Raw genomic sequence first — 27926 nt, forward strand, 5'->3', positions numbered from 1 at the left:
AGGTTTCAATGTGTTCCCTCCTCATCCTTCTAAATTCCAGCAGATACAGACCCAGAGCCATCAAACATTCCTTGTACGATAAACCTTTCACTTCCAGAATCATCCTTGTGAACCTCCTCTGAACTCTCTCCGATGCCAGCACATTTTGTTCTTAGATGAGGAGCCCAAAACTGTTCACAATACTCAAGGTGAGACCTCACCAGTGACTTATAAAACCTCAGCATCATCTCCCTGCTTTTGTATTCTAGACCTCTTGAAATGAATGCTAACATTGCATTTGCCTTCGTCAACACCAACTCATATTGCAAATTGACCTTTAGGGTGTTCTCCACAGGACTCCCGAGTCCCTTTGCACCTCAGACTTTTGGATCCACATTATTTCTACTACCAAAGTGCGTGACCATGCATTTTCCAACATTGTATTTTATTTGCCACTTTCTCGCCCATTCTCCTAATCTAAGTCCTACTGCAGCCTTCCTGTTTCCTCAACACTACCTGCCCCTCCACCAATCTTCCTATCATCTGCAAACTTTGTAACAAAGCCATCTATTCCATCATCTAAATCGTTGATATACATTGTAAAATGAAGCGATCCCAACATCAACCTCTGCAGAACACCACAAGTCACTGGCAGCCAACCAGAAAAGGATCCTTTTACTCCCACTTGCTGCCTCTTACCAATCAGCCAATGCTCTAATCATGTCAGTAACTTTCCTGTAATACCATGGGCTCTTAGTTAGTAAGCAGTCTCATGTGTAGCACCTTGACAAAGGCCTTCTGAAAGTCTAAATATACAACAACCACTACATCTCCTTTATCTATCCTACTTGTAATCTCTTTAAAGAATTCCAGCAGGTTCATCAGGTAAGATTTTCCCTTAAGAAAATCATGCTGAATTTGTCCTATCTTATCGGTGACCAAGTACTCCATAAACTCATCCTTAGCAATTGACTCCAATATCTTCCCAACCACTGAGGTCAGAACCACTGGGCTATAATTTCCTTTCTGCTGCCTTCCTCCTTTCTTAAAGAGTGGAGTGACATTTGCAATTTTCCAGTCCTCTGGCACCATGCCAGAGTCCAATAATCTTTGAAAGATCATTACTAATGCCTCCACAGTCTCTACACTACCTCTTTCTGAACCCTAGGATGCAGTTATCAGGTCTGCGTACCCTTAGGTCTTTCAGCTTTTTAAGCACCTTCGCCCTTGCAATCGTAACTGCACTCACTTCTCTTCCCTCAAACCCTTCAACATCTTACACACTTCTAGACTCTTCTACAGTGACAACTGATGCAAAATACTCATTTAGTTCATTTGCCATCTCCTTGTCCCCAGTTATTATTTCTCTGGCCTCATTTTCTAGCCGTCCTATATCCAACCCTCATCAGTACCTTGGACTGAACAAGGTACTCCAGGGTAGGACGAGACTCTTGGACTAGGTTTGGTTAGGCTCTAGGGTATGGAGCCAGCACTCCTCCTTGGAGCACAGGGCCAGGACCCTTTCTAGGATGCAGGGCCGGGATGACCGCTGAGGACGCTTGCCGAGGGAACTGCTGAAGAACTCCTGGACTGGATGAAGGACTCCTGGACTGGACGAGGCACATGGACAGGACGAGAACATGAAGCCTTGACTTGGACAGGACTGGAACATGGAACCTGGAATTTGGAACACAGAACACAGAACCGGGACCCCTCCTTGGGAACAGGACCTAGGGCCAGGACTCTTCTTTGACATGGACACTAAACACAGGGACATAAAGAGATAGTTTCAAACTCAACAATAGATAGTTCCTTATCTTGGCATGGCAAGGCTCCGGTCTCACTCTGGCAGTTGAACTTGACGGGGATGCAGGCGAGGCTTCAGAAGGAAGGGGAAGGGAACAGTCCAGCAGGGAATCCTTGGTTTGAGAGGTATTTATGTGCCAGCCCAAAATGAGAATCAGGTGCCTCAATTAAGGCACCCAATGGAACAAGGGAAAACAGGAAAACCCAGAATAAGGAATCAACGGACTGAACCGTGAACCGGAATGGACTTCACGGACTGGACCATGACAACATCAGACTTACTTTCTCTCTATCAAATTTGAAGTTGAATTCAATCATATTGTGATCACTGACTCCTTTACCTTAAGCTCCCTAATTGCTTCCAGTTCATTACCTAACACCCAATCCAGTATAGCTGATTCCTAACAGGCTCAACAACAAAAACTCTAAAAAGCCATCTCGTAGGTATTCAATAAACTCACTCTTTTGAGATCCATTGCCAACCGGATTTTCCCAATCAACTTGCATGTTAAAATCTCTCATGACTATCATAACATTGCCCTTTTGACACACCTTTTCTATTTCCTGTTGTAATCTGTGGTCCACATCACAGCTACTATTAGGAGGCCTGTATATAACTGTCATCGGGGTCCTTTTATCTTTGCAGGTTCTGAACTCAACTCACAAGGTTTCAATATCTTCCAGTCCTATGTCACATCTTTCTACCGACTGGTGCTCTCAATAAATTGTGTTAGTTTTTACCCAAAATGATATTTTTACCTTGGCTTTCCTGCGTATGAATTCCTGGGCGAATGATGTGGAACTTAACCATCATGTGGATGCGAGATCTCTGGAGACTAATTCTTTGAAGGAAATCGTTTCTGGTTGAAAGCATTAGTTCCAAAAAATTTACGAAATTGAAACCATATTCGTATTGTATGTTTAATTATTGGATTAATCGTTTGTTTATTCTGTTTAGTAAGTGCAAAGGGAAGCGAAGCCCCTAAAATAGAAGCCAATGAGAACCCTTGTACAGACTTGCCCTCCAGGTTCACCCATTGTGGACACTGAATTTCATCCAAATCTTGTGTCCAAAACGTTAGATATCGAATATTAATTGCCCAATAATAGAATCTAAAGTTTCAATTTCGTAAATTTTTTGGATTGAATAAATTTATCCTATCAAGTCCTATTATATCCAATTTTTTTCCAACCATCCAGAATTGATCAAGCTTTTCTTTTATGGAAAACGAAGGGAATAAAATGTTTTCATGATTTATTCATGGATAATTGTCTCATGTCTTTTGAACAGTTGTCTAATAAATATAATTTGCCTAGATCACATTTTTTCAGATATTTACTGATTAGAAACTTTTTGAATGTTATTTACCTACTTTTCTGATACCACATCAAACTGAAATTACAGAAAAAAATTTAGGTTTAAATCCCTCTCAGAAGAGTTTAATAGCAATTATTTATGATTTAATAATGAAAATACGTCTAGGTATATCTGATAAAATTAAGAGTGAATGGGAAAGAGAACTTCAGGCATCTTTACCTATAGAGAAATGGGAGAAAATTCTCCAACTAGTTAACACTTCTTCGATGTGTGCTAGACACGCTCTGATACAATTTAAGGTGGTTCATAGGGTTCATATGTCCAAGGCTAAGTTAGCTCGTTTTTATTGCCATATAAATCCTGTCTGTGACAGATGTAATTCTGAGATAGCTTCCTTGACACATATGTTCTGGTCTGGTCCTCTTTTGGAAAAATATTGGAAAGACATTTTTGATGTTATTTCAGTAGTTTTGTGTATTGATTTACAATCTCATCCTATTACTGCAATTTTTGGATTACCAGTGATGGACTCTAATCATTTATCCTCTTCAGCCTGGCGTTTGATTGCATTTGTTACATTAATAGCCAGAAGATCCATTTTATTAAAATGGAAAGATTCTAATCCTCCTACTACATTCCAATGGTTTTCCCAAACTATAACATGTTTAAACTTGGAAAAAATTAGGAGTGGCACTATCGATTCTTTGGTTAAATTTGAAGAAACTCGGAGGCCATTTATTCAATGTTTTCATATGCTGACTTATCCGAATCCTTTTCAATAACTTTTTGTTTGTGTATAGAGGAGTGGAGTTAATGACAAATAATGATTTTAACTAATGAAACATGGCAGCCTAGCCTTTGTTTTGTTTTGTTTTTTTTTAGTGTAGGTATTATTTAAAAAATTTTTTAAAGATTTTAATAAAAAGCATTAGTTCCTCTCTCCTGATGCTGACTGTTGTCAACATGGAGCAGAACTGTAAATGAGTGGAGTACAGAGGAATACTTGTACCACAAGTCAGACACAAGGAAGCAGGAAGGTGCAACAGGTAGTTGAAAGGACAAATGGTCCCATGCCCTTCATTGCAAAGGTTTTGAAGTTATGAAGCAGGGAAGTATTCTCACAATCGTATAAATTGCTAGTGAGGCCAGACTTGGAGGACTGTTCATGATTTTGGTCCCTTTAAGTGGGAAAGAATATAGTCACAATGGACAGAGTGTTAAGGAGATTCACTAGGCTAATCCTTGGGATGAGAGGGTTATCCTATAAAGAAATACTAAACAGGTCGAAATCACACTATATTCTTCGGAAGTTTGGTGAGTAATCTCATTGACACAACATGTTCCAGGGGCCATATCTGTCCTATTGTGGCTCCTGGAATGTGTTGTTTCAATGAGGTCACCCTCATTCAAATCATGGGATACTCTGAAGTGAGGGGGCAGAGTTACAAGGTCATATGTTATAGAAACACAAGTCATAGTTACAAGACTGGCCTTAGAATTTTTTTTATGCAGAAGATGGTGAGACTGTGAATTCTCTGCCCCAGCTGATTGTGGAGGCTGGGTCATTGGAAATATTTAGAGTGGAGGACGATACAGTATATTTTTGAAAGATCGAGGAGTGGATGGCTGTTGGGAACGAGCACAGAAAAGGACATGAGGCAGTTGTGGGTCAGCAATGCTGACACTGAAAGACTGGGCAGGCCTAAGGGCCGAGGTGGCCAACTCCTGCTCCCATATTCCAGTTTGTTCTTGGTACACTGGACATTAAGGACTTTACTGATTTGACAAAGTGATGAGGAGTAGAAGGCTCTTGAAGACATAGCAGTCAGTGATATAAAATAAAGTGGTAAACAGGTTGTTCCTTTGAAGCTGGAGAGCTGTAAATCAAACTTAATAATCTAAGAAGAAAGATTGATTTGCAAAATGTTCCAGACTTAGTATTGACTTTATCCCTGTGAAGCACAATAATAACAATTCCCAAGGTTATCCCACACCACTCTGGAAATCTGACCAGACTTTAATATTGAATGTGATTTTCTTATCAATCAGTTCCAAGGCAACTAACCTTTCTGGAGCATTTTGGGTAAAAATACACCCAAGCTGCTTTGGAGGTGGCCAACAATGGACATTCCTTGTACAATTGGTTTTTAATACCTCTAAAAAATCCCTTAAGGCCCAAGCAAGTTTCCCAGCCCTTTTATTCAGTCTGAGCCAAATTCTGATCACAGGCTATGATCCTGAGATACCAAGGGAGGGTAAAACCTCTAAGACTAGACACTAGACACTAGACACTAGAATATTACAGCACAATACAGGCCCCTCGGCCCTCAATGTTGTGCCGATCTTTATATTCCTTTAAAAAAATGTACTAAACCCACACTACCCCATAACCCTCTATTTTTCTTTAATCCATGTGCCTGTCCAAGAAGCTTTTAAATACCCCTAATGTTTTAGCCTCCACCACCATCCCTGCCAAGTCATTCCAGGTACCCACAACCTTTTGTGTAAAAATCTTACCCCTGATGTCTCCCCTAAAGTTCTCTCCCTTAACTTTGTACAAATGCACTCTGGTGTTTGCTATTCCTGCCCTGGGAAACAGGGTACTACTACACATATTGGCCGTGATTCTTCCTGGAGACCTTCTCGCCAGCGACAACCCTGTTTGCAGTTCCCCCTTACTTCCCTGCCAGCAAGCTTGCTTGCTGATCTGGCCCCCAGCACCTATTCCCTTGCCCAGGGCCTCTCCACCCTGCTGAAGACCGAGACAGAACACTTTCAGCAGTTCGCTGGGGCCACGCCCATTGAGGGCAGATGCTGGGGTGCACAGAGATTTCTATCTGCATTGTCTTCCTACTTGCTGTGAAACTGACAATGGCCTGAAGCAGCCTGGAAAGTCCTTATGCAAACAAGGGCACTGGAAGTGAGGACGGTGGGGCAACATGACCATTGTCATTCTGAGGGACCAGAAATCATTTGTGCTCCACAGGTCCATTCTCTCGGTAACCTTTGACACGCTCAAAATCGTTTGGATGCTGCTATCCGAAGTTACAATAGTGGAAATCAGATTTTTCACAGTAGATGTCTGAGTCGCTGTGTTAGCCCTCGGATGTTGTAAAGCTATCGCCTGCCCGCTGCTCACTGCGGCCAATAACCACACTCTGAGGAGAGCTGTGCCATGGACTGCTGACATGTACTATTACACAATGTACAAAGGACCCCGTTTATAACAGCAAATCAAACGTGATTAGTTGCAGAAAAGAGCAGAATGTGGGTTATTGGTGACAACGACTGGCGAGAGGTTCGAAGTGTTCAGCAAAACAGGCGGCTCCTCCACATGAGAAATGTGTCACAGTTACCACAGCCTCAAGAGATTGTCATTCAGCTCGGTGGAGCCTTCCATTTCAACATAGACGTGGAACAGTACATTCCGTGAGGTTGTGTTCAACTACTTAGGCTCAAAGCTAAATGCCTAAGCTAATCCCTTCTGTCCATATCCCTCCATTCTCTGCATAGTCACGTGCTTATCTGGGAGCCACATAAATGCCTCTATCATATTTGTCTCCACTACCATCACTGGAAGCACATCCAGGCTCCCACTATTCTCTGCACTAAAACTTGCCATGCCCATCTCCTTTGAACTTGGCTTCTCTCATCATAAATGCGCTCTCTCTAGCATTTGACTGAGGAAAATAGATACCAGCTATCTACCCTACCCATACCTCTCATCATTTTACAAACTTCTAATAGGGCTCTCTTTGGCCTCTGCCAAGGGGAGACTAAACTAATCCTAGTGAAACCCCTTGCTCTTATCTTTCTCTCTGACATGTGTCATGTCTTGTCTCACCAACTCTCCCCGAACATGACTGTGTCCCTGGCCCTGATGCCTTGACTGAGAAATATCATCCACACAGCCACAGCCAGTAGAGAATTTGTTTTAAATTACTGGCTATTTCCATTAGTTTCCCTTCCCTTGTTAACCATGTTAGTTGTAGCTTTAACCTGGAGCAGTCCATGGAGAAGATAAATGAGGAACTTCTGTCTCAGTGGGCTTCCTGTAATATTCCATAGGCTTTTTTCCGCGTGTTTCCTATACCCTGCTCCAATTCAGTCCTATATATTGCAGAGCTGATCTTTAAAAATTCACTAATCCAAAGAAATTTCTATTGTGTCTTTGTAGATGCAGGTCAAGGCTTAGAGTCAGCTGGATAAAGACACCTATTCCAACCTTTTATAAAACAGCATTTTAAATCTACTGTCTTCTTACTCACCTTGTACTGAGAGATGGGGTTGGGGAAGGTTGCAGCCAATAAAAACCAAGTCCCATATACGCCCTAGTTGAATTCTCTGCATCTAACCAAGTAATTACCTCTTGTTTAGTGTCATTCAAGACAGACATCTGGAATGGTGCAGCAAAAAATTCACAGGGGAAATATTTTTTAATAGGTATCGTTAGTCTCATGAGACCATGGATTTGTGCCTTAGAATGTTTCCAGGGCACAGGCCTTGGCAAGATTGTATGGAAGACCAGCAGTTGCCCATGCTGTAACTCTCCCGTCTCTACGCGACCGATGTTGTCCAAGGGAAGGGCACTAGGGCCGATACAGCTTGGCGCCGGTGTCGTCGCAGAGCAATGTGTGGTTAAGTGCCTTGCTCAGGGACACAACACACTGCCTCAGCTGAGGCTCGAACTAGCGACCTTCAAATCACTAGACGAACGCCTTAACCACTTGGCCACGCGCCAACACAGGGAAAATAACAGAGTGTTAAAATGCTATCCATTACTTTTCCATTTTCCTAGAATATTACATTAACCAAGATAATATTGGAGAGGAGAAGGGGCTATTTGATTAAGTTGGACACAAATGAGGTATCCATAATTATATCTAATTCAAATGAAGGAGAGTGCAGTCTCACCTCCGGTGTATGGGTCTATTCTAGACCATGCTGGCCTGTGGCCCTGAACTGAGAGCTCAGCGTTACACAAGGAGTTGACTCCAAATGAAGGCACCAGCTTAGTAATGACGGACTGCCGCCATTTGAAATGCATTTAATTATGGAAACATCCAGGAGAGCAGAGGGAGTCATAACCACAAGAGATTCTGCAGTTGCTGAAAATCCAGAGTAACAGGCATAAAATACTAGAGGAACTCAATATGTCAGGCAACATATGTGGTGAGACTTGCTGAAGGATTTTGGCCTGAACCATCGACTGTTTTTTTTCCCTTTTCCATAGATGCTGCCTGATCTGCTAAGCAGAGAGGGTGCTGTATAGTGTTCACTGATCTGCTGAAGTGTCCAAACCCTAGGAAAGGAAAAACATTGGTTCTGCTCCTCTGGGGGCTCTACATTCCTAATTTTGACCCTTTCATCCCCACCATTCCATGACCTGCCAATGTCCCAGTACAACGTGTAGCGTCACTAGCTGAATCCATTGGATGGGTATCCCAGGGTGTATCCTAGGCACGGCTGAGGCTGTCCCACACAGCCGGTAAAGTTCCCATTCCTCACACCACACTCACTCTAACCCATTCCCATTGGCATTCTAAATTTCCATTGGCGTGCTGAATTCCCATCCCAGCAATGGAAGGAATAACAAGCGAGCATTCTTTCTGTTTTTGGTACTGGGCAGTGTGGGGATTATGAGTCTTGATTTAGGATGCTAAGTTGACATGTTTTCCCCTGCTCCCGTGGGGCTGCAGGGTAATCTCGTGGGGTTATTCCCTGAGTCAGGGTTTGTGGGAACCACCAGTTCAGGGGATTGTCCCAGGTGTGCAGACCTCGCAGGTTTGTAGAGCGGGCCATTTGCTCCACACATTTGATTGAATCTTCAGGACTGTTGAGTGCTTATTCATTCAATGAGGGCAGGTGGTACAGTCGCTGGGGAAGCAACTTCACCCCCACAATTCAGGTTTATCTGGCCCATACGTCCTTATCCAAACCATCCTACCCTTGCTTTTTTTGCTGTAAAGTGCTGATCATCCTACTCCAGCCAGAGTAGAGTTTGAATTGGAACGTAACTTCAATATTTCAGCATATTTTCATCTGGGCTTTCCTGCGGCAAAGGACTGGTGATAGACTTTCCTTCAAGTTCATGTGACAGATTAATTTGCTCCTATTATCAGCTTGTCACCTATTATTTTGATGATTTACACAGATAATGTACCATTTCAGAGTAGCAGTTGGAATGATTTTGAATAATTTTATACACTATAATGCTCAAAGTGGTATTACATTCATTTCTGTTTATTTTCTGATTATATACAAAATTATTCATTTCAGTTGTAATAGTTCACAGTTTTCACGTGGGATTGCAGGACTGAACACACTTTATAGTTCACAGCTAATGATCGATAATTATGGTGAAATGCATGTATTCCATATTTGCACATATTAAAGGGGCAAATTCACAAGCCCTGCACTGACAACGTGAGGTCTCCTTCTCCACGTCACGTTGATCTAGTCATAAACGAGATCAGACTGCGCTGACATGTTTAAGGTGGGATGTCCAGATGGTAAAGAATGACTTTAATTCTTGGGTCAAAAGGTTACCAAATTTCTCCTGTCAAGTCCAGTTGAGTTGCAGACTGGTGAGTAAAGGGAGATTCCCAGCTTTGGTCAGCTTCCCTATTATCATCACCAGCATGGCTAACCAAATGGACATTTCTTCTCTTCAGATATGTTTCTGTTCCCTGGGTTCCATGTTTCCATGGTCCTTTTGCTTTTATACTGTAGCAGCTTCTAGAAGTTCTAACACCCTCCACTACAATTTTACAAACAAATGGCAGTTATTGTCTGGATCTGTCAGTGCAAGTTTGAGTGCTGGCATGGGCAACATGTAGGCAAGTTACAATACCCATCAGACTATGCTTCTGTTTTTACCTTTAATGGCAGGAAGAGCGGATATATTCAGTTACAGCTACCTGGCCAGTTTCCCTCTGGCTGCTCCACCCAGCCAGGGACGTAGGGTCATAGGGTCAAGTGGGTCATAGAGAAGTTAGGCAGATACACAGGCCATTCAGCCAACTGTATCTGTGATGACCATAAACCACCAGTTTACACTAATCGAACACTAATCAACGTACTGCAGATTTTGCTGGTCCCCAACACACTGGAGGTATCTTACAGTGGACAACTCAATCCCTAATCTGCACGCCCTTGAGATAAAACCCACACAGTTGTAGGGAGAATGTGCAAACTCCATACAGGCATTGCCCAAGGTCAGGATTGAACCCGATTTGCTGAGGTCGCAAGGCAGCAGCTCTTCAAACTCTGCTCCAGTCACCTTGGACCTAACTTCAGCTGAAGATAGAACCTGACGCTGCCGAGACTGCCAAACATCGATGGACCTGGTGTGGGAGTGGAGACACTAACCAGCTTAAATCAGGATCCCCAATCTATTTATTTTGACATGCTTGTTCTTTAAGCTATTTATTAGGGTTTTAATATATTCTATTTAAAAATTACTTACAGCAAGTTTTGAGTCGTAACGTCGTACAGTAAGGAACCAAGTTCTTCAGCCCAACTCATCCATGTCGACCAAGACGCTCACTTAAGCTGCTCTCAATTGTCCACGTTTTGGCCCATATCCCTCTAAGCCATATAATTTTTTTAAACATTTCTATTAATTGACTTAAAAACTGTTACAAAGACCCTTATATGTTTGCAGGAGATGAGTATTTGTTCCAGCATCCTGCCTGAGGCTCTTGGGTCCTCCGGGAGGGTAAGAGGGAGAGTAGGTTTGCCAAAGAGACCCCATCCTCGGGTGTGGACGCCAGATTGTTTGGTTCACTGCATCAAAACCATACGCACATGGGCAGGCACGGAACTGCAGGCCAAGCAATAAACCCTCTGACTTCAGCCTGTGACATTTCTTAATGTACTTTCCTTTCCCCACTAATTCTCTTAGTTTGGCCTTTTTCTCCATGTGTTTGTTGGTATCTATTGTCCTTAATTTATTGGTTTTTATTCCTTGCTATTTTCACTTCACCATCGCTTAAGTTTCAGTGGAAAACTGAGAGAACCTTGGACCCACCAGGTCTCAGGTTTGTTTCTCAGCCAGCCAGTTATCAGTTTACACTCTTAGTTATCTCAAATACCATTACAGTGTGAAAAAAAAACAGGTAACAAATCCATAAGAGCATAAGACATAGGAGCAGAATTAGGCCATTTGGCCTAGCGAGTCTGCTCCGCCATTTGATCACGGCTGATTATTTTCCCTCTCCACTCACTCTATCGCTTTCTCCCGATAACCTTTGACACCCTTACTAACCAAGAGCCTGTCAACCTCAGGTTTAGGCATCACCAAGGACTCGGCCTCCACAGCTGTCTGTGACAATGAATTCCACAGATTCACCACCCCCTGCCTACAGAAATTCTACCTTGGCAAGTTCAGGGTGCTGAATTTTAGGAGTCTATAACAAATAATTTTGCTCCTTGGCAGCCAGAGGAGTTTACTGGCCAGGCAAGCAGAAACACAATTTAATGGCTTTATTGCTGCATTTATTTCTCTGCGTGTGACAGATCCACTGTTCACCGCTGTGCTTGAACTGGCCCCGTGAAACCTAACTCTATTTATTATAGCATAGGTGTGCCTGTGATTGATGCACAGTCCTGGGAACCAAGTAAACACCAGCTTCGTGCCTCATCATCGTCCAAAGTGAGCTGCAGACTGACGGTGCTTTGTTTCCCTCCAGGATGAGCCTGTGGAGGTTGGTATTTGGTCCACACTGAGGTTCGTGGGGCTCTGCTTCAATTCCTGGTATTTCCCGAACAAGCAAAGTCAGCCATTTGTATTCTGCTTCAAATTCTGGTGTCAAAACATAACTGGCCTCAGGCATTGCTCTTTGCAGCAGTTATCACTGCATTGCTGTTTTTCCAGGAACCTAATTCACTTTCAGTGTCTTCATTTTAACATCGCATAGACATTTTGACACTCAACCTGCAGACTGGGTAACTCCTTCCAGCACAGTGTCGCACATATTGTTTGATGGAGTCACCCGTTGAGATTCTTTTTCAGTAATTGAAGTAAAACACTGCACAGAGGAAGATTATGCAAACATTTTGACTTGTTGCTCACTGTGGTGAAGTTAAAACCTTAGAGTCTGATCCTGTGAACCCATTTATAGAGCACGCAGAAGGATAAAACAGTGAACAATATCAGTCCCAAATGCACATACTGATCTGAGACTTTTGACATTTATTCAGACTCTTTGATACATGTATTATAAAAGCATTAGGATTTCATAGTGCAAATTGGGACGACAATGACCAAAACCACAGTGCAGACAGCTGCTGCAATTAAGGCAGCGATCTTACAAATCCTAGCCCTCCTGAATTCTGCCTCTTTCCGTTTCAGCAAGGAGTCATATCCCGGAGTGTAAATATCCTCCATCCAGTATTCTAAATTATTAGGATTCAAAGATTCTTGATTCTGTAAGGAGACAGAAAGTCTTCTCAATGTCATTTCCAGCTGACTACGTAAAACAGAGAAGATTGTCTTAAACAATAGTAATTTAGTCCCACTAAATCCAAATGAGGGTAAAACTTAATGGATTAATGGCAGTTCAATTCTTTCTCTGGTAAGTAAAATCAGTAACGCATGAAACAAGGGTAGAAGGTAGCCTACTCTCATATTAAATAGGATCACAGTCTCCTCCCTCACACACTCTCCCCCTCCCACTCCTCTCTGACTTCATTAACATAAACAGATCAGTCCCTTCCCTCACCGAGAAGACATCACCCTCTCATATGATAATTTCAAGGATTTACAAACCTCAGCGTAAAGAAATCTCTAAAAGCCAAAAATCACAGAGGCTGGAATATAAATGTAAAACTGTAAGGAATGGGAGAAGGAGGAGGAGGCTACTTGACCAGCAAAGCCTGATCAGCAACCCTCCACCCTGGGCCCTTCTCCAGCACAATCCCCATATCCCTCCATTCCCCCGATGTCCATCGACTCCTGTTTCCACCTTCTGAGTGGAAAAATACCCCTTCATCTCAGTCCTGGATTGCCTGTCCTTTGTTCTGAGACTGTGATACCTGGTCCTGGTCTCATCACCCTCCCCGTATCCAACCTGTCAAATCCTGTAAGAACTTTGTAAGGTTCAGTTAGATCTCATTGCATTCTGGATGAAATGGGATTTTGTTACTCAATATCTCTGCCGTCACTGGAACCAGACTGGTCAAACTTTGCTGGACTTCTTCTGCGGTAATGGGACAAAATCAGTTTAAGCATCCGGCTGTGGTCTCACTGAGTCCCAGTTCAACTACTGTAAGAACTATAATCTGAAACAAAACAGAAAACGTTGGAACTCCTCCGCAGATCAGGGAGCATCTGTGGACAGAGAGAAAGCATTAATGTTCTAGGTCCATGGACAGTTCTGATTCTCTCCCTCCTGAACGGTTGGGAAACTAGGCCCCCCACTTCTGCCTGAGGGAACTGTTCCTCAACATCACTCAGGCAGTCCTCTCGGAGCCTTGCTCACCTCAGTGAAACCCCCTCATTCAGACTTGGTAAAGAGGTAGATGGCAAAATGCTGGTGATATCTGGAGTGCCCTCTTTGGAAAATGCGGTGGGATTAGATTATACAGCATCGCCTGAAAGGAGACAGGCTTGAACAGGACTTTGCAGCTGTGAAGTAAATACGGGTGACCCCTGAATTACATGTGTTTATGTAATGGGAATTCACCCTTCCGGAATCCACAAACCACTGTCTAATGAACACTCTCACTGAATTTATGTGAAAAAATAACTCGATTTTTTTTCAACTCGCATTTCTGGGCACACGCATAGATGACGTGGCTTTGCATTGTTTTGGTGTGGAGGATACCAAAAAAAATGTGGGTTTCCTGTAGAAACTGTCAGAAATAGCCTGTCTCTGTGGAAAAGGTCCATGTTATAATGCTCATGCTTCAGTCCTGATGAAGGGTCTGGGCCTGAAACGTTGACTGTTTATTCATCTCCATAGATGCTGTCTGACCTGCAGAGCTCCTCCAGCATGTTGTATGTGTTGCTCTGGATTTCCAGCATCTGCAGACTTTGTGTCCATGTTATAATTGCTGCTTTCTACGATGTACTGTAAGTTTTTTTAAAATAATAAAGCGTCTTTGTTTTGTTAATTACCAGCTATTCTTTAGTAGCCTACACACAGAGAGAGAGAGAGAGAGAGAGAGAGAGAGAGAGAGAGAGAGAGAGAGAGAGAGAGAGGGAGAGGGAGAGGGAGAGGGAGAGGGAGAGGGAGAGGGAGAGGGAGAGGGAGAGGGAGAGGGAGAGGGAGAGGGAGAGGGAGAGAGAGAGAGAGAGAGAGAGAGACTCTGAGACAAGGAGACAAAATGAAGTCAAAGAAACTGGGAGTTTAACTGCTCTGTCCAATCTACAACATGGCACACCAGCTGGGATCCCTCCTAAATGAGATAATATGCGAACGCGCTTTGAGAGACAGCGAGCTGTGAAATTCAGTTGAACAAATAAACCTGCCTGAGCTACCAGTCTTCCAATTTATCTACAGACTGGAGAAAGCGAAGGAAGAGTTTGTGCTGTCTACACAGAGCTGACTACAGCCAATTAATCAGGACAGATGAAAGTTAATATGTATCTCATTTGTGTCAAGGGAAGAGAATTGTACAATAAAGCCCTCAAATGAGACCCTGGAGAAGGCATTTCGTATACACTGCAGCTGCTAGAACTGAAAGAGTTGATCATTACTTGTTCTTAACAAACAATCAGGAGCAGTAGAAATCCTTTGACATTTTCTGGTAGCTAACTGTTAGCAGATAATTGCAGGTTTGCAATAGTTGGAAGCCAGTGCAGGGTACCCCTGTGGCCGTTCCCCTCAATAATAAGTATACTGCTTTGGAAACAGTTGAGGGTGGGGGTTGTCCTACCAAGGGGAAACCACAGCGACCAGGTCTCTGGCACGGAATCTGGCTCTGTGGCTCAGAAGGGAAGGGGGAAGAAGAGAAGTGCAGTAGTGATAGGGGATTCCATAGTCAGAGGAACAGACAGAACATTCTGTGGACATGAAAGAAACACCTGGAGAGTATCTTGCCTCCCAGGTGCCAGAGCCAGGGATGTCTTAGATCGGATCCGCAGCATTCTAAATGGGGAGGGTGAGCGGCCATAAGTCATGGTATATATTGGTACCAGTGACATAGGCAGGAAAAGGGAGAAGGTCCTGAAGAGAGAATATAGGGAGTTACATAGAAAGCTGGAAAGCAGAACCTTCAGGATAGTAATCTCTGAATTGTTGCCGGTGCCACATGCCAGTGAGGGTAAGAATAGGATGATTAGGCAGAGGAATTAGTGCAGGGGCTGGGTTTCAGAGTTCTGGATTTTTGGGATCTCGTCTGGGGAAGGTACAACCTGTACAAAATGACGGGTTACACCTGAACTCGAAGGGGACCAATACTCTTGTGGGCAGGTTTGCTAGAGCAGTTGGGGGGGATTTAAAGTAATTTAGCACGGGAATGGGAACTGGAGTGATAGGGCTGAGGGTGTGGCAGTTGGCATACAAGTAGATGCAGTGCATAGTGGGACTGTGAGGAAGGACTTTCAGATAATAGAGCAAAATTGCAGACAGTGGGACAAAGAGTATCATTGGGGCAAGATCATAAAGGGTGATGAAGGGGTTAAATTTTACTGCACAGGGTATACAGAATAAGGCAGATGATGTTGTGGTGCAGTTAGAGATTGGCAGCTATGACGTTGTAGGCATCACTGATTTGTGGCTGAAGGAAGATCATAGCTGGGAACATAAAATCCAAGGATACACATTGTATCAAGTTGTGCATTGGTTTTGATCAATACACACTACAGGTAGGTAGATGGAGTGGGGCGGCTCTGTCCGTAAAAAATGAGATTAAATCTTTAGAAAGAGGTGACATAGGACTGGAAGATGTAGAATCCTTGTGGGTAGAGTTAAAAACTTGCAAGGGTGAAAAGATCCTGATTGGAGTTATATACAGGCCTCCGAACAGTAGCCAGGATGTGGGCTGCTACTTACAATGGGAAATAGAAAAGGCACGTAAAAAAGGAAGTGTTATAATAGTAATGAGGGATTTCAGTATGCAGGTCAATTGGGAAAATTGAGTTGGCGCTGGATCCCAAGAGAAAGCACGTGTAGAACGCCTACAGATGACTCTTTAGAACAGCTTGTGGATGAGCTCACTAGGGAAAAGACAATTTTGGATTGGGTATAGTGTAATGAACCAGATTTGATTATGGAGATTAAGGTAAAGGAGCTCTCAGGAGTCAGAGATCATAATGTGATAGGATTCATCCTGCAGCTTCAGAAGGAGAAGATAAAGTCAGGTGTATCAGCATTACAGTAGAGTAAAGGAAACTACAGAGGCATGAGAGATGAGCTGCTTGGAAGGGGATACTAGCAGGATGATGGGAGAACAGCAACGGCTGGAGTTTCACCAGGCAATTCGAAAGGGGCAGGATAGATACCTCCCAAAGGTGAATAAATATTATAAAGGGAGGATGAGGCTGACGAGGGAAGTCAACAACAGCACAAAACAACAGAGAGAGCATATAATATAGCAAAAATTAGTGGGAAGTTATAGGATTAGGAAGCTTTGAAAAACCAACAGAAGGCAATGAAAAGCCATAAAGAGAGAAAAGATGAAATATGAAGGTAAGCTACCCAATAATTTAGAAGAGGATACCAAAAGTTTTCTCAAAAATATAAAAAGTAAAAGAGAGGCAAAAGTGGATATTGGTCTGCTGGAGAATGACGCTGGAGAGGTAATAAAGGGCATGAAGAAAAGGTCGAGGCACTTAATACGTATATTGTGTCAGTCCTCACTGTGGAAGACACTAGCACTATGCCAGAAATTTAAGAGCTTCAAGGGCAGAATGAGTGATGCTGCTATCACTAAGGAGAAGGTGCTTGGGAAGGTTGAACGTCTGAAGATAGTTTGAGCACCTGGACCAGATGGACTACACCCCAGCATAGCTGGAGAGATTGTGGAGACATTAGTAATGATCTTTCAAGAATCAGTAAATTCTGGAATGGTACTGGAGGGCTGGATCAGATTGGTAAAGAACCCTGACCATTGGATCTGCAACAGAGCAAGTCTTAGATGTTGAGTGTAAAGTCAACCACTTCTATGCTTCAGTAAACATGGAGCTCAGCTTCTGTGTAAGCAAGAACCTTTTGTGAACTTTAGTTCTACTACTATGCTTAAGGTGGTCCTTGCTCTGCTGTGGTGGTGATGTTGTGGGTTTTTTGAATAGACTAGTGAACAGGCTTCTGGTTTGGTCACCGGCCGCTCGACCATGGTTTTCAGTCAGGCACCGGACACTCGGAGAGATTCAGCGCTCGGCTGGGGGCCGTGGCCAAATGGTCGGCAACTTGGGCCGGCTCCCCCACCAGACTTAGTCTGGTGAGGAGGGTGTGAGGTCACCCAGCAGGACTAGAGAAAACAAGACCTGACAAAGGGTGGATGAGCTCCTTGTGAGCCAACGGCCATCTTCCGTGGAAGAGATTAAAGCCTCACCACGTATATACAAATCGTATGCTATGCACTTAGTTAGAAGAGATATGGTGAACTTGGGCACTGCACCGTGTGCCTGGACCTGCCTAAGGCCTCCGCCTAAGGAAGGGCTGAGCTCAAAGAAGCAGCCATGGCTGGAGGCCGACACGGTCTTGGGCTCGAGTTCGGTGGGGGTGGTGGTGGGTGGTGCCAAGGCGGCCAGCGAGAACAAACTGGAGGAGAGGCTGTACTCGGTGCTGTCGCAAGATGGAAGAAGATGGAAGCACGTTGCCGCCAACCCCGGATTCGGTTCGGCTCCCACTGACTGACTGACTGAGTGAACAGAACAAATGTTGGTGCAGATAAGAGCAAGCAAGAATGTATCATCGCCCCAGCATTGTTTTCTACATGTCTCACTGCAATGCTGAACCTCACCTCCAACAAGCTTCCAAGTGGAGTTGTGCTGTAATTGACAAACAGCAGTTTGATGTATGTTTTACTGCTGTTGAGATGCTCCAAAGCAGAGCAGACAGCCAGATGGACTGAGTCTTCTTTAGACCTGTTGAAGGCAGTGACACATACCTTCTCTGTAATTTTACCAGAATGTTGGGTCCAGGATAGATTCTCAGAGATGTTGACACCCATTAACTTGAAATTGCTCACTTTTTCTACTACTGTACCCTCAATAAGGTCTGGTATGTGTTCCCTCGACTTCCCCTTTCTGAAGTCCACCATCAATTCCATGGTCTTACTGACATTGAGTGCAAGGTGTTGCTGCAACACCACTCAACCAGCTGATGATCTCACCATCTCCTCATCACCATCTGAAATTCTGCTAACAATACTGGCATTGTTGGCAAATTTCTCGACACACATTGATGGGTGTATAAAGAGCAGAGCAGTGCGCTAGCATGTATCCTTCAGGTGCACAAGTGTTGACTGTCCAACGAGAGGGAGGTGTCATTTCTGATCCTCCCAGACTTTGCTCTCCCAGTGAGGAAGTCAAGGATCCAGTTACAGAGGCCCAGGTTTTTGGAGCTTGTTCACTAGAACTGAGGGTGTGATGGTGTAGAACGCTGAACTGTGGTCAATAAACAGCAGCCTGGCATGGGTATTTCTTGAGCCCAGGTGAGTGCAGAACCAGTGAGACTACATCTGCTGTGGACCTAGTGTGAGGCAGGCAAACTGCAGTGGGTCCAGGACCTTGCCTTGGCAGGAGTCGATTCTAATGATGGCCAACCTCTCAAAGCACTTCATTACAATAGGAGTGAATGTCACTGGTCGATAGTCATTGACGAGGGGCACCTTGCTTTTCTTGGGCACTGGTATGATTGTCGCCATTTTGAAGCAGATGGGAAATTCTGACTGCAGCAGAGAGAGATTCAAAATGTCCTTGACACTCCCGCTGGTTGGTTGGCACAGGTTTTCAGAGCCCCAGCAGGTATGCCATCACTGCCCAACACCATGCAAGTGTTCATCCTCTTGAGAGATGTTCTGACGTTGTCCTTTGGAGCAGAGATCACATGGTCACCAGATGATGCACCGGTGTAGTTTCATTCTCTCTCAAAGGATGCATCAAAGGTGTTGAGCTCATCTGGGAGCGAAGCATCACAGCCATCCCGGGCAAAGCCCTCCCTACCATCAGTGCCTCAAGGAGGTGGCATCCATTCCTAAGGACCCTCACCATTCAGTACTACCACTAGGGAGGATGTACAGGAGCCTGAAGACCCATATTCAATAACTCAGGAACAGTTTCTTCCCCTCTGCCATCAGATTTCTCAACAGTCCATGAACCCATGAATACTGCCTTGCTATTCCTGTCTGTTAGCATTATTGATTGATTTTGAAATTCAGGGTAACTTTTATGTCTTTGCACTGTTTTGCTGCTTTTAAACAATACATTTCACATGATACAAGTTAGTGATAATAATTCTGATTTTGAATATTCCAATGTCAATAGGATATTTAATATCTTGGTATGAAAAGCAGATCATCGCACCTCACCTCTGTAAGACTGAGGAACTTAGGGTGTACTGTACTTCACGAAGGGGGAGTCCAGGGAACACAAACCAATCCCCATCGACGGGTCAGCAGCGGAAAAGGTCAGCTTCAAGTTCCTGGCTATCAGCTCCTCGGAGGATCTTATAGTGATGATGCAGAAAATTTGAAGTTAATAACTCATCTCCTTCTACCTTCGGCCACGAATTTATCAATCACCCTTAATGAGTTATTAACTGATGAGTTATTAACTTCAAACTTTCTGCATCATTGCTCAAAGAGTTGACCTGCATAACTCATCTCCTTCTACTTTAGGCCATGAACTTATCAATCACCCTTGCTGTGGACACTTCCTGGAGGTCCAAGATCCGTATGCTTCACAACCACTGGACTAAGTATGTAAATGTAGGAGGGGACTATATTGAAAAATAAATGTGCTAGGTTTTCTAAAATTGACCCCTTCCACCTAGGCCACAAACTTATCAATCACCCCTCGTACGTCAGTGGTAATAAATCTGATTCTGATTCCTGATTTCACAGCCTTTGTCCATGTTGGAACTGAAACTGCATCAAGCTCTGGAGCCAAGTGTTACTGGCACAAAACCAAACTGAGCAGCAGGTGAGAAGGTTATTGGTGAGTCAGCAGTTCTGCCAGCAGTTCCCACATTGCACACAATCACAGCTAAGCACATCTATAACTCACCATTATCTGCCAGTGTGGCCCTGGCAGTGGTGAAGTGGGAGCTTTGGTTTGCTGATCCCAGTTCCCTTGACCTAAGGTGATCAGGCAGGTATTCTTGGGAATAATGCACAAGGTGCAAAATCAGTTCATCCCCTGGAGAAGGAAGGATTCAAAGGGGGGAAAGTAGCCACAGTGGTTGACAAAGGAAGTCAGAGATAGCATAGCATTAAAAAAGAAGTATAACAGAGCTAAGGTGAGTGGGAAGACGGATGATTGGGAAATTTTTAAGGAGCAACAGAATTTAATTAAAAAGGCAATACAGGGAGAAAAAATGAGGTATGAACGCAAGCTAGCTAGGAATATAAAGGAGGATAGCAAAAGTTTTTTTAGGTATGTGAAGAGAAGGAAGATAGTTAAGAACAATGTTGGGCCTTGAAGAATGAATTGGGAGAAATTGTTATGGGAAACAGAGAAATGGCAGACAAATTTAATAAGTACTTTGGATCTGTCTTCACTAGGGAAGACACAAGCAATCTCCCAGATGTATGGATACGCCAAGGACATAGGGTAACAGAGGAACTGAAACAGATTAACATTAGGAAGGAAACAGTGATGAGTAGACTGATGGGACTGAAGGCTAACAAATCCCCAGGTCCAGATGGTCTGCATCCTAGGGTACTAAAGGAGGTGACTCTGGAAATTGCAGATGCATTAGTGATCATTTTCCAATGTTCCTTAGATTCAGGATCAGTTCCTGAGGATTGCCGAATGGCTAATGTTATCCCACATTTTAAGAAAGGAGGCAGGGAGAAAATAGAGAACTATCGCCCTGTTAGCCTAACATCAGTAGTGGGGAAGATGCTAGAGTCCATTATTAAAGATGAAATAGCGGCATATCTTGATAGCAGTGATAGGATTGGGCCAAGCCAGCATGGATTTACCAAGGGCAAATCATGCTTGACTAATCTATTGGAGTTTTTCGAGGATGTAACCAGGAAGATAGACACGGGAGATCCAGTGGATGTGGTGTACCTTGACTTTCAGAAGGCATTTGATAAGGTACCATATAGGAGATTTGTGGGTAAAATCAGAGCTCATGGCATTGGGGGGAGGATATTGACATGGATAGAAAACTGGTTGGCAGATAGAAAGCAAAGGGTAGCAGTGAATGGATGTTTCTCGGAATGGCAGGTGGTGATTAGTGGGGTGCCACAGGGCTCGGTATTGGGACCACAGCTGTTTACGATTTACGTCAATGATTTAGAGGAAGGCATTGTGAATAACATCAGCAAGTTTGCTGATGATACTAAGCTGGGTGGCAGTGTGACATGTGATAAAGATGTTAGGAAAATTCAAGGTGACTTGGATAGGCTGGGTGAGTGGGCAGAAACTTGGCAGATGGCGTTTAATGTGAATAAGTGTGAGGTTATTCACTCTGGAAGCAAGAACAGGAAGGCAGATTATTATCTGAACGGTGTGGAGTTAGCTAAGGGAGAAATACAAAGAGATCTAGGCGTACTTGTTCATCAGTCTCTGAAGGTGAATGAGCAAGTGCAGCAGGCAGTGAAGAAGGCTAATGGAATGTTGGCCTTTATTACAAAGGGAATTGAGTACAAGAGCAAGGAAATCCTTTTGCATTTGTAGAGGGTCCTGGTGAGACCACACCTGGAGTATTGTGTGCAGTTTTGGTCTCCAGGGTTAAGGAAGGACATCCTGGCTGTGGAGGAGGTGCAGCATAGGTTCACTAGGTTAATTCCTGGGATGTCTGGACTGTCTTATGCAGAGGGGTTAGAGAGACTGGGTTTGTACACGCTGGAATTAAGGAGATTGAGGGGGGACCTGATTGAGACATATAAGATTATTAAGGGATTGGACAAGATAGAGGCAAGAAATATGTTCCAGATGCTGGGAGAGTCCAGTACCAGAGGGCATGGTTTAAGAATAAGGGGTAGGTCATTTAGGACAGAGTTGAGGAGGAACTTCTTCTCCCAGAGAGTTGTGGAGGTGTGGAACGCACTGCCTCAGAAGGCAGTGGAGGCCAATTCTCTGGATGCTTTCAAGAAGGAGCTAGATAGGTATCTTATGGATAGGGGAATCAAGGGTTATGGGGACAAGGCAGGAACCGGGTATTGATAGTAGATGATCAGCCATGATCTCAGAATGGCGGTGCAGGCTCGAAGGGCCAAATGGTCTACTTCTGCACCTATTGTCTATTGTCTATTGTAACTACCATTAGCGACCCGAGACTGCCCTGATTCCTTGTTAGATCAGTTGTTTTACAGAAGGGTCTGGGAAGCCTGAACTCTGCGGTCTGGGGTATGCAGTGAGCATTTAACATCTGCTGCTATGTTTGCTGTCTGTTCTGTCCGATAAATGAACTTCTCAACCGAGACCCACCAGATAAGTGTTACTTAAGATGTCCTGAATCATCGGCAGGGGTGGCACTAGACGAGACTCAAAGCCACAGTAGTTGATTCCAATCTGAAATTTCCTGTGAGTTAGATATGCAGGAAAAAGTTTACTTATTCTAATTAGACTGAAATGGGTGGGAATTAGCTGAGGTCTTCAGGTGGTTTTCACTTGCATCTGTTAATATAATAAATTATTAGAACATCAATCAACACTTTACTTAGAAATATAATGTACCACCTTCAAATATTCAATAGATTTCAATCTCCCCTCTCATTCTTCTAAATTCCAATGAGTACAGGCCCAGAATGATCAGATTACTCCTCATACATTAACCCTTTTATTCCTGGGATCATTCTCGTGACCTCCTCCGGGTCCTCTCCAATGCCAACACACCTTTTCTTAGATAAGGGGCCCAAAACTGCTCACAGTTTTTGTTAGGGAATGTTTTTAAAGTCACAGACGCAATGCAGATTGATGGAGACATAGATCATTCATCGTATAAGGGTGGACAGGGTCAATAACCTCCCCCGAGTCTGATGGACTTCTTTCAACCCAATCCAACTAAGGTTTGGCAGGCTGACTTCACTGAGCCTGACTTCAGGAGAATTTTAAAGAAGCTTAAGGGACAGTAGCGGGAAGAAAGCATAAACACTGAAGCTCACCTAGATTTCCAGAGCTATTACCTTTACCTTTTCACTGGTGTTCCTATTGTACTCCTCAATAGCCCACGATGGCTGAGGCTGCTTCTGCTCCAGGACCTCGGTCAGCCGGAGATCTGTGTACAGCGGATTGTTCTTCATGTGGGATTTCATGGAATTGGGATACACATGAGGGCTGAAGACTTGTTCAATTAAAAGGGAATCTTTCCCGGGCTTTGATGGCCGATGCGATTGTGAGGTGACACAGCGCCGATCTGCCTAGAAAAGAATTTAAAGGGTTGCAGTGCAATGCAAAGAAGAAAGTAACATCTCATTAAAAGTTGCAGTGACTCAGATAAAAAAAACATTGCCGCAAGTAAAATATCTAACAGCTCCAAAATGCTGAAGTGATTCCATGGGGTCTTTGTTCCTCAACAGTGAGGTGAATGCCCGGCAGAAAATTTAAACTAACTTCAGTTTTCCTGGCTGAAGGGTAAATGATTTTAAAATTATTACAGAAGTCTTAAAAAGACATGTGGGGTACAGAACTGCAAAATTCATTCTGGACTACTTTACAAATGACCTTCAATGCAAATCGATCAGTTGAAAAAAAATTTGAGTTCATCATTCTCACTATTGATATAAAATCGGTTGCAAGTTCAGGGCATGAAGGGGCTCACTTTGAGTGGTTGGCGATCAAATAACATCAGTGCACTATTTGTACTGGAATGATGGGCAAAGACTATGTCCAAGAAGGAGAGGCATAACCGCCCACCCTTGACAGTCAATTGCATTACCTTCTCTAAGTCCCCCATTTTTAGCACGATTGGTGAGCAACTTAGCTGAACTTGCCTCACTAACACCATGGCTACAAGCATAGGTCAGAAGCTAGGTAGTAGCTCACATCCCAACACACTAAAGAGCTTTCAAAATAATCTACATGGTACAAAGTATGATGGAATGGTCCCCGCAAGCCAGGAGGTGTGCAGTTCCAACAAGACTCAGGAAGCCTGATACTGTTCAGGATAAAACAGCCTACTTGACTGACATCCAACCAGCCTCCTTAAATGTTCATCACCTACACAAACTGGGGATGGTGGCAGCATTGTGTAGCTTCCACGAAATGTGATGCAGTTCCTTCCTTTGACTGTTGCCAAACCCATGACCTCCACCACCAAGAAGGACAAGAACAGCAGGAGTATGAAATCATCACCTGCAGGCTCCTCTCAAGTCCTACACCATTCTGACTTGGAAATATAACATCATTCCTTCATCATCACTGGTTCTAAATATTGGAACTCCCAATCCCACAGCTCTGTGGGAGCTCCTTCACTAGGAGGACTGCAGGGGTTCATGAAAGTGACTTGGCAGCATATCCTCAAGGATAGTTGGGGAAGGCCCATAAAGGCTGACCATTGCCCACCATGTTGAATAAAGACTTGTCCTTGACTTTGCCACTAATTTTAAAAATTTGCTGGATTATCAGATTAAATACCAATTAAAATTGCAAGAGGTAATTAGTACTAATAAATTACAAAATCTTGACCACTCCACTGAAAAGGTGATAATTGTTAATGCTATGTTAATCAAGCATACTTGCTAAGGGAAAAACTTAAACTTGCATGCAAAGTCATTCTTACAAATTTTAAGCATTTCTATTTTTAACATGTTCTTTTCTTACCTCAGCTCCCCTTTCAAACCAATTTTTCCTTTTTCCTCTATTCCCTTTCTGTGTCTGATTTGACTCCCATTTGCCTTTGTACTTCATTGCATTAAATTTCCTTTCCATCGGTGGATGAGATAGGCTGCTGACACTGAGCTTTAGGCTTCTCTTGCTTGCAAACAGATCAGCTTCATGTCACCCTGTATCACTGTTCGGTTTGAGTGGTTATCCCTTTCATAAACACTGTGCCTGATGGAACCAGGGATGCTCAGCTACCAGTCCATTCCGAGGACTGATACTATTGGTCTGCAGTTATGAATAATACTCTTGTGAACACGGTGATGATATAAAGACCAGTCATTGCATCCATCAGTGTGCAGAAATTGGAGTGTAGGAGACAGCAGTCTTGTGTGACCACAAGATATAGGAACAGAATTAGGCTATTTCGCCATTGAGTCTAACCTACCATTCAATCAGGATGGGTTTATTCTCAATCTCATTCTCCCCTTTCTGCCTGTAACGCTCGACTCCTTTACCCATTAAGAACTTATCGATCTCTGCCTTAAATAGATCCAATGATTTGACCTCTACAGCCCAATGAATTCCACAGAATCGCTGCTCTCCACTTATTTTTCTCTTTTTGCACTATTTATTTAATTTAACTTATACAAAAACTATAATTTATAAGAATTGTACTGCTGCCACATAACAACAAATTTCACAACATATGTCAATCATATTAAACCTGATTCTGATTCTCCCTGGCTGAAGAAATTCCTCTTCATCTCAGTTTTAAAGGGACAGCCCTTTATTTTGAGGCTGTATCATCTGAACTTAGACTCTTCTACTAATGGCAACATCCTCTCCTCTATCCAGGCTTTCAGTATCCAGTAGGTTTCAATTCAATTGGTTCACCTTTCTGAACTCCATCTCATATAGGCCAAGAGACATCAAACATTCTTCATTAATTAAGCTTCTTGTGTACCTCCTCGGAAATCTCTCCAGGACCATCATATCCTTCCTTAGATATCCAAATATAGTTTGACCAATACCTTGCAAAGCCTCAGCAGTACACCTTTGAATTTATCTTCAAGTTCTCTCAAAATGAATGCTAACATTGTGTTTGTCTTCTTTATTGCTGACTCAATCTGCAAGTTGAACCAGGACCCCAAACCCCTTTGTACTTCCGGATTTCTAAGTTGTCTCCCACATTACCACATCTCTAACTTTCTAGCAATGTGCATAAGTACACATGTCCCTGTGCTGTATTCCATCTGCCACTTCTTTTCCCTGCCTCCGAGACACAACCTGTTCTTCCACCCATCCTTGTATCATCTGCAAACCTGGCCACAATGCCACCAGTCTTCATCCTAGATCAGTAACATATAAAGTAAAAAGTTGCAGTTCTAACGCTTAACCCTGCAGAAATTCACAGTGATCAGGAGCCATCTAAAAAAGGATCCCTTTATCTGTCACTCTGACCTTAACCAATCAGCCAATCTTCTAATTTAGTACCTTCCATCTGATACCACAGCTCTTACCTTGTTCAACAACTTTGTGTGTGGCACCCTGTCAATATACTTCTGGGTACACTGCTGTAAAATTTCATCCTTAGTAATGGACTTCAAATTCTGACCAACCACGCAGGTCAGGTTAACTGTCCTGTCCTTTGCCTCTCCTCTTGAACAGGAGAGTCACATTTGCAATTTTCCAATTGTCCACAACCCTCCCTGACTCTGGTGATTCTTTAAAGACCACCACGAATGAGTTCACAGTATCTTTAGCTAGTCCTTGCAGAACTCTGGGCTGTCGTCCATCTGGTCCAGGTGATTTATCCACCTTCAGGCCTCTCAGCTTCCCCAGCACCTTCACCTTAGCAATGGCCACTACACTCACCTCTGTCCCCTGACTCTCTTCAACTTCTGGTATGTTACTTGCGTTTCCCACAGTGAGGTCTGCCACAAAGTACTTATGTAGCTCCTTACAATTACAAATCTTAAAAAAAAATTAGAATCATTACTGCATGGTAGCATAGTAGTTAGCACAACGCTTTACAGTACGGGTGACCTGGGTTCAATTCCCGTCACTGCCTGTAAGGAGTTTGTATGTTCTCCCTGCATTCACGTGGGTTTCCTCCGGGTGCTCCAGTTTCCTCCCACAGTCCAAATGTGTACTGGATCATAGGTTAACTGGTCATTACAGTTTTGTCCCGTGACTAGGCTAGGATTAAATGGGGATTGCTGGGCACAGTAGCTCGAAGTGCCAGAAGGACCTGTTTCACACCGTATTTCTGAATAAAACATAATTGATGAGGCAGTGTGTTAGTTTGTGCTTCGCACCGACTACAATACAGTCTGTGCATGAATGTGGGAAGGCTCAGTTTCCCCACACCAGGCGAACGATAAACGCCTGCGATATACCAGTCTTTCAGGAAGTGACTACTTAAACAAAAATATAGAATGCAGGAACGAGTCAGCAAGTCAAGTAGCAACTGTAGAGGGAGAAAGGGAATTAATGCTTTGGGTCAAAGACCACAGAGTGAAGGGTCTGCATGTTTTCAGAAAGCCCTGGGTTTTTTCTTTGTATTTCCAGTTTGCAGATTTTCATTTGCAGGTTATTTCTGAACTTTGTATCTTTGAATGTTATAATCTAAATTCAGAATCTGGGCTTTTATCTCTATGGCTGAAATTGTTTGGTGATGAAGGATAAACATGACTGTGGTGAGTTCACTTATCCCAAAGGTTTCTCCTCCCATCTCCATGCACATGTAGCAAAAACATCCAATGACTGGCCTGGTTACATGACCTGCTGCATTTCCATTGGCAGGCTACCAATTTCAGTGTACACCTGTTTAGGTAATAAGTAATAGACCGGTAATGGGGGTTGCTCTGAGTCCAGCATAGTCTTGATGGGCCGAATGGCCTCTTTCTCTGTCAGAAGAAAATAGCAAAT

At 43.5% G+C, this 27926-nt stretch overlaps 1 protein-coding gene across 2 annotated transcripts in view; it reads right to left on the reverse strand.

Annotated features, from left to right (window-relative positions):
- Positions 1-9331: 9331 nt before the first annotated feature.
- minar1 (membrane integral NOTCH2 associated receptor 1) overlaps positions 9332-27926 on the reverse strand; it is a 41286-nt gene continuing 22691 nt past the window's right edge. For both annotated transcript variants that reach the window (XM_063065783.1, XM_063065785.1), the window contains exons 3-4: positions 23363-23590; positions 9332-12533 (exon numbers count right to left, since the gene is read on the reverse strand). In XM_063065783.1, coding sequence (XP_062921853.1) covers positions 12336-12533; positions 23363-23590 — 426 coding nt within the window. In that variant the 3' untranslated portion in view covers positions 9332-12335. The remainder of the gene's footprint in view (positions 12534-23362; positions 23591-27926) is intronic.

The sequence above is a fragment of the Mobula hypostoma genome, chromosome 13 (assembly GCF_963921235.1).
Source record: "Mobula hypostoma chromosome 13, sMobHyp1.1, whole genome shotgun sequence".
Taxonomy (NCBI): domain Eukaryota; kingdom Metazoa; phylum Chordata; class Chondrichthyes; order Myliobatiformes; family Myliobatidae; genus Mobula; species Mobula hypostoma.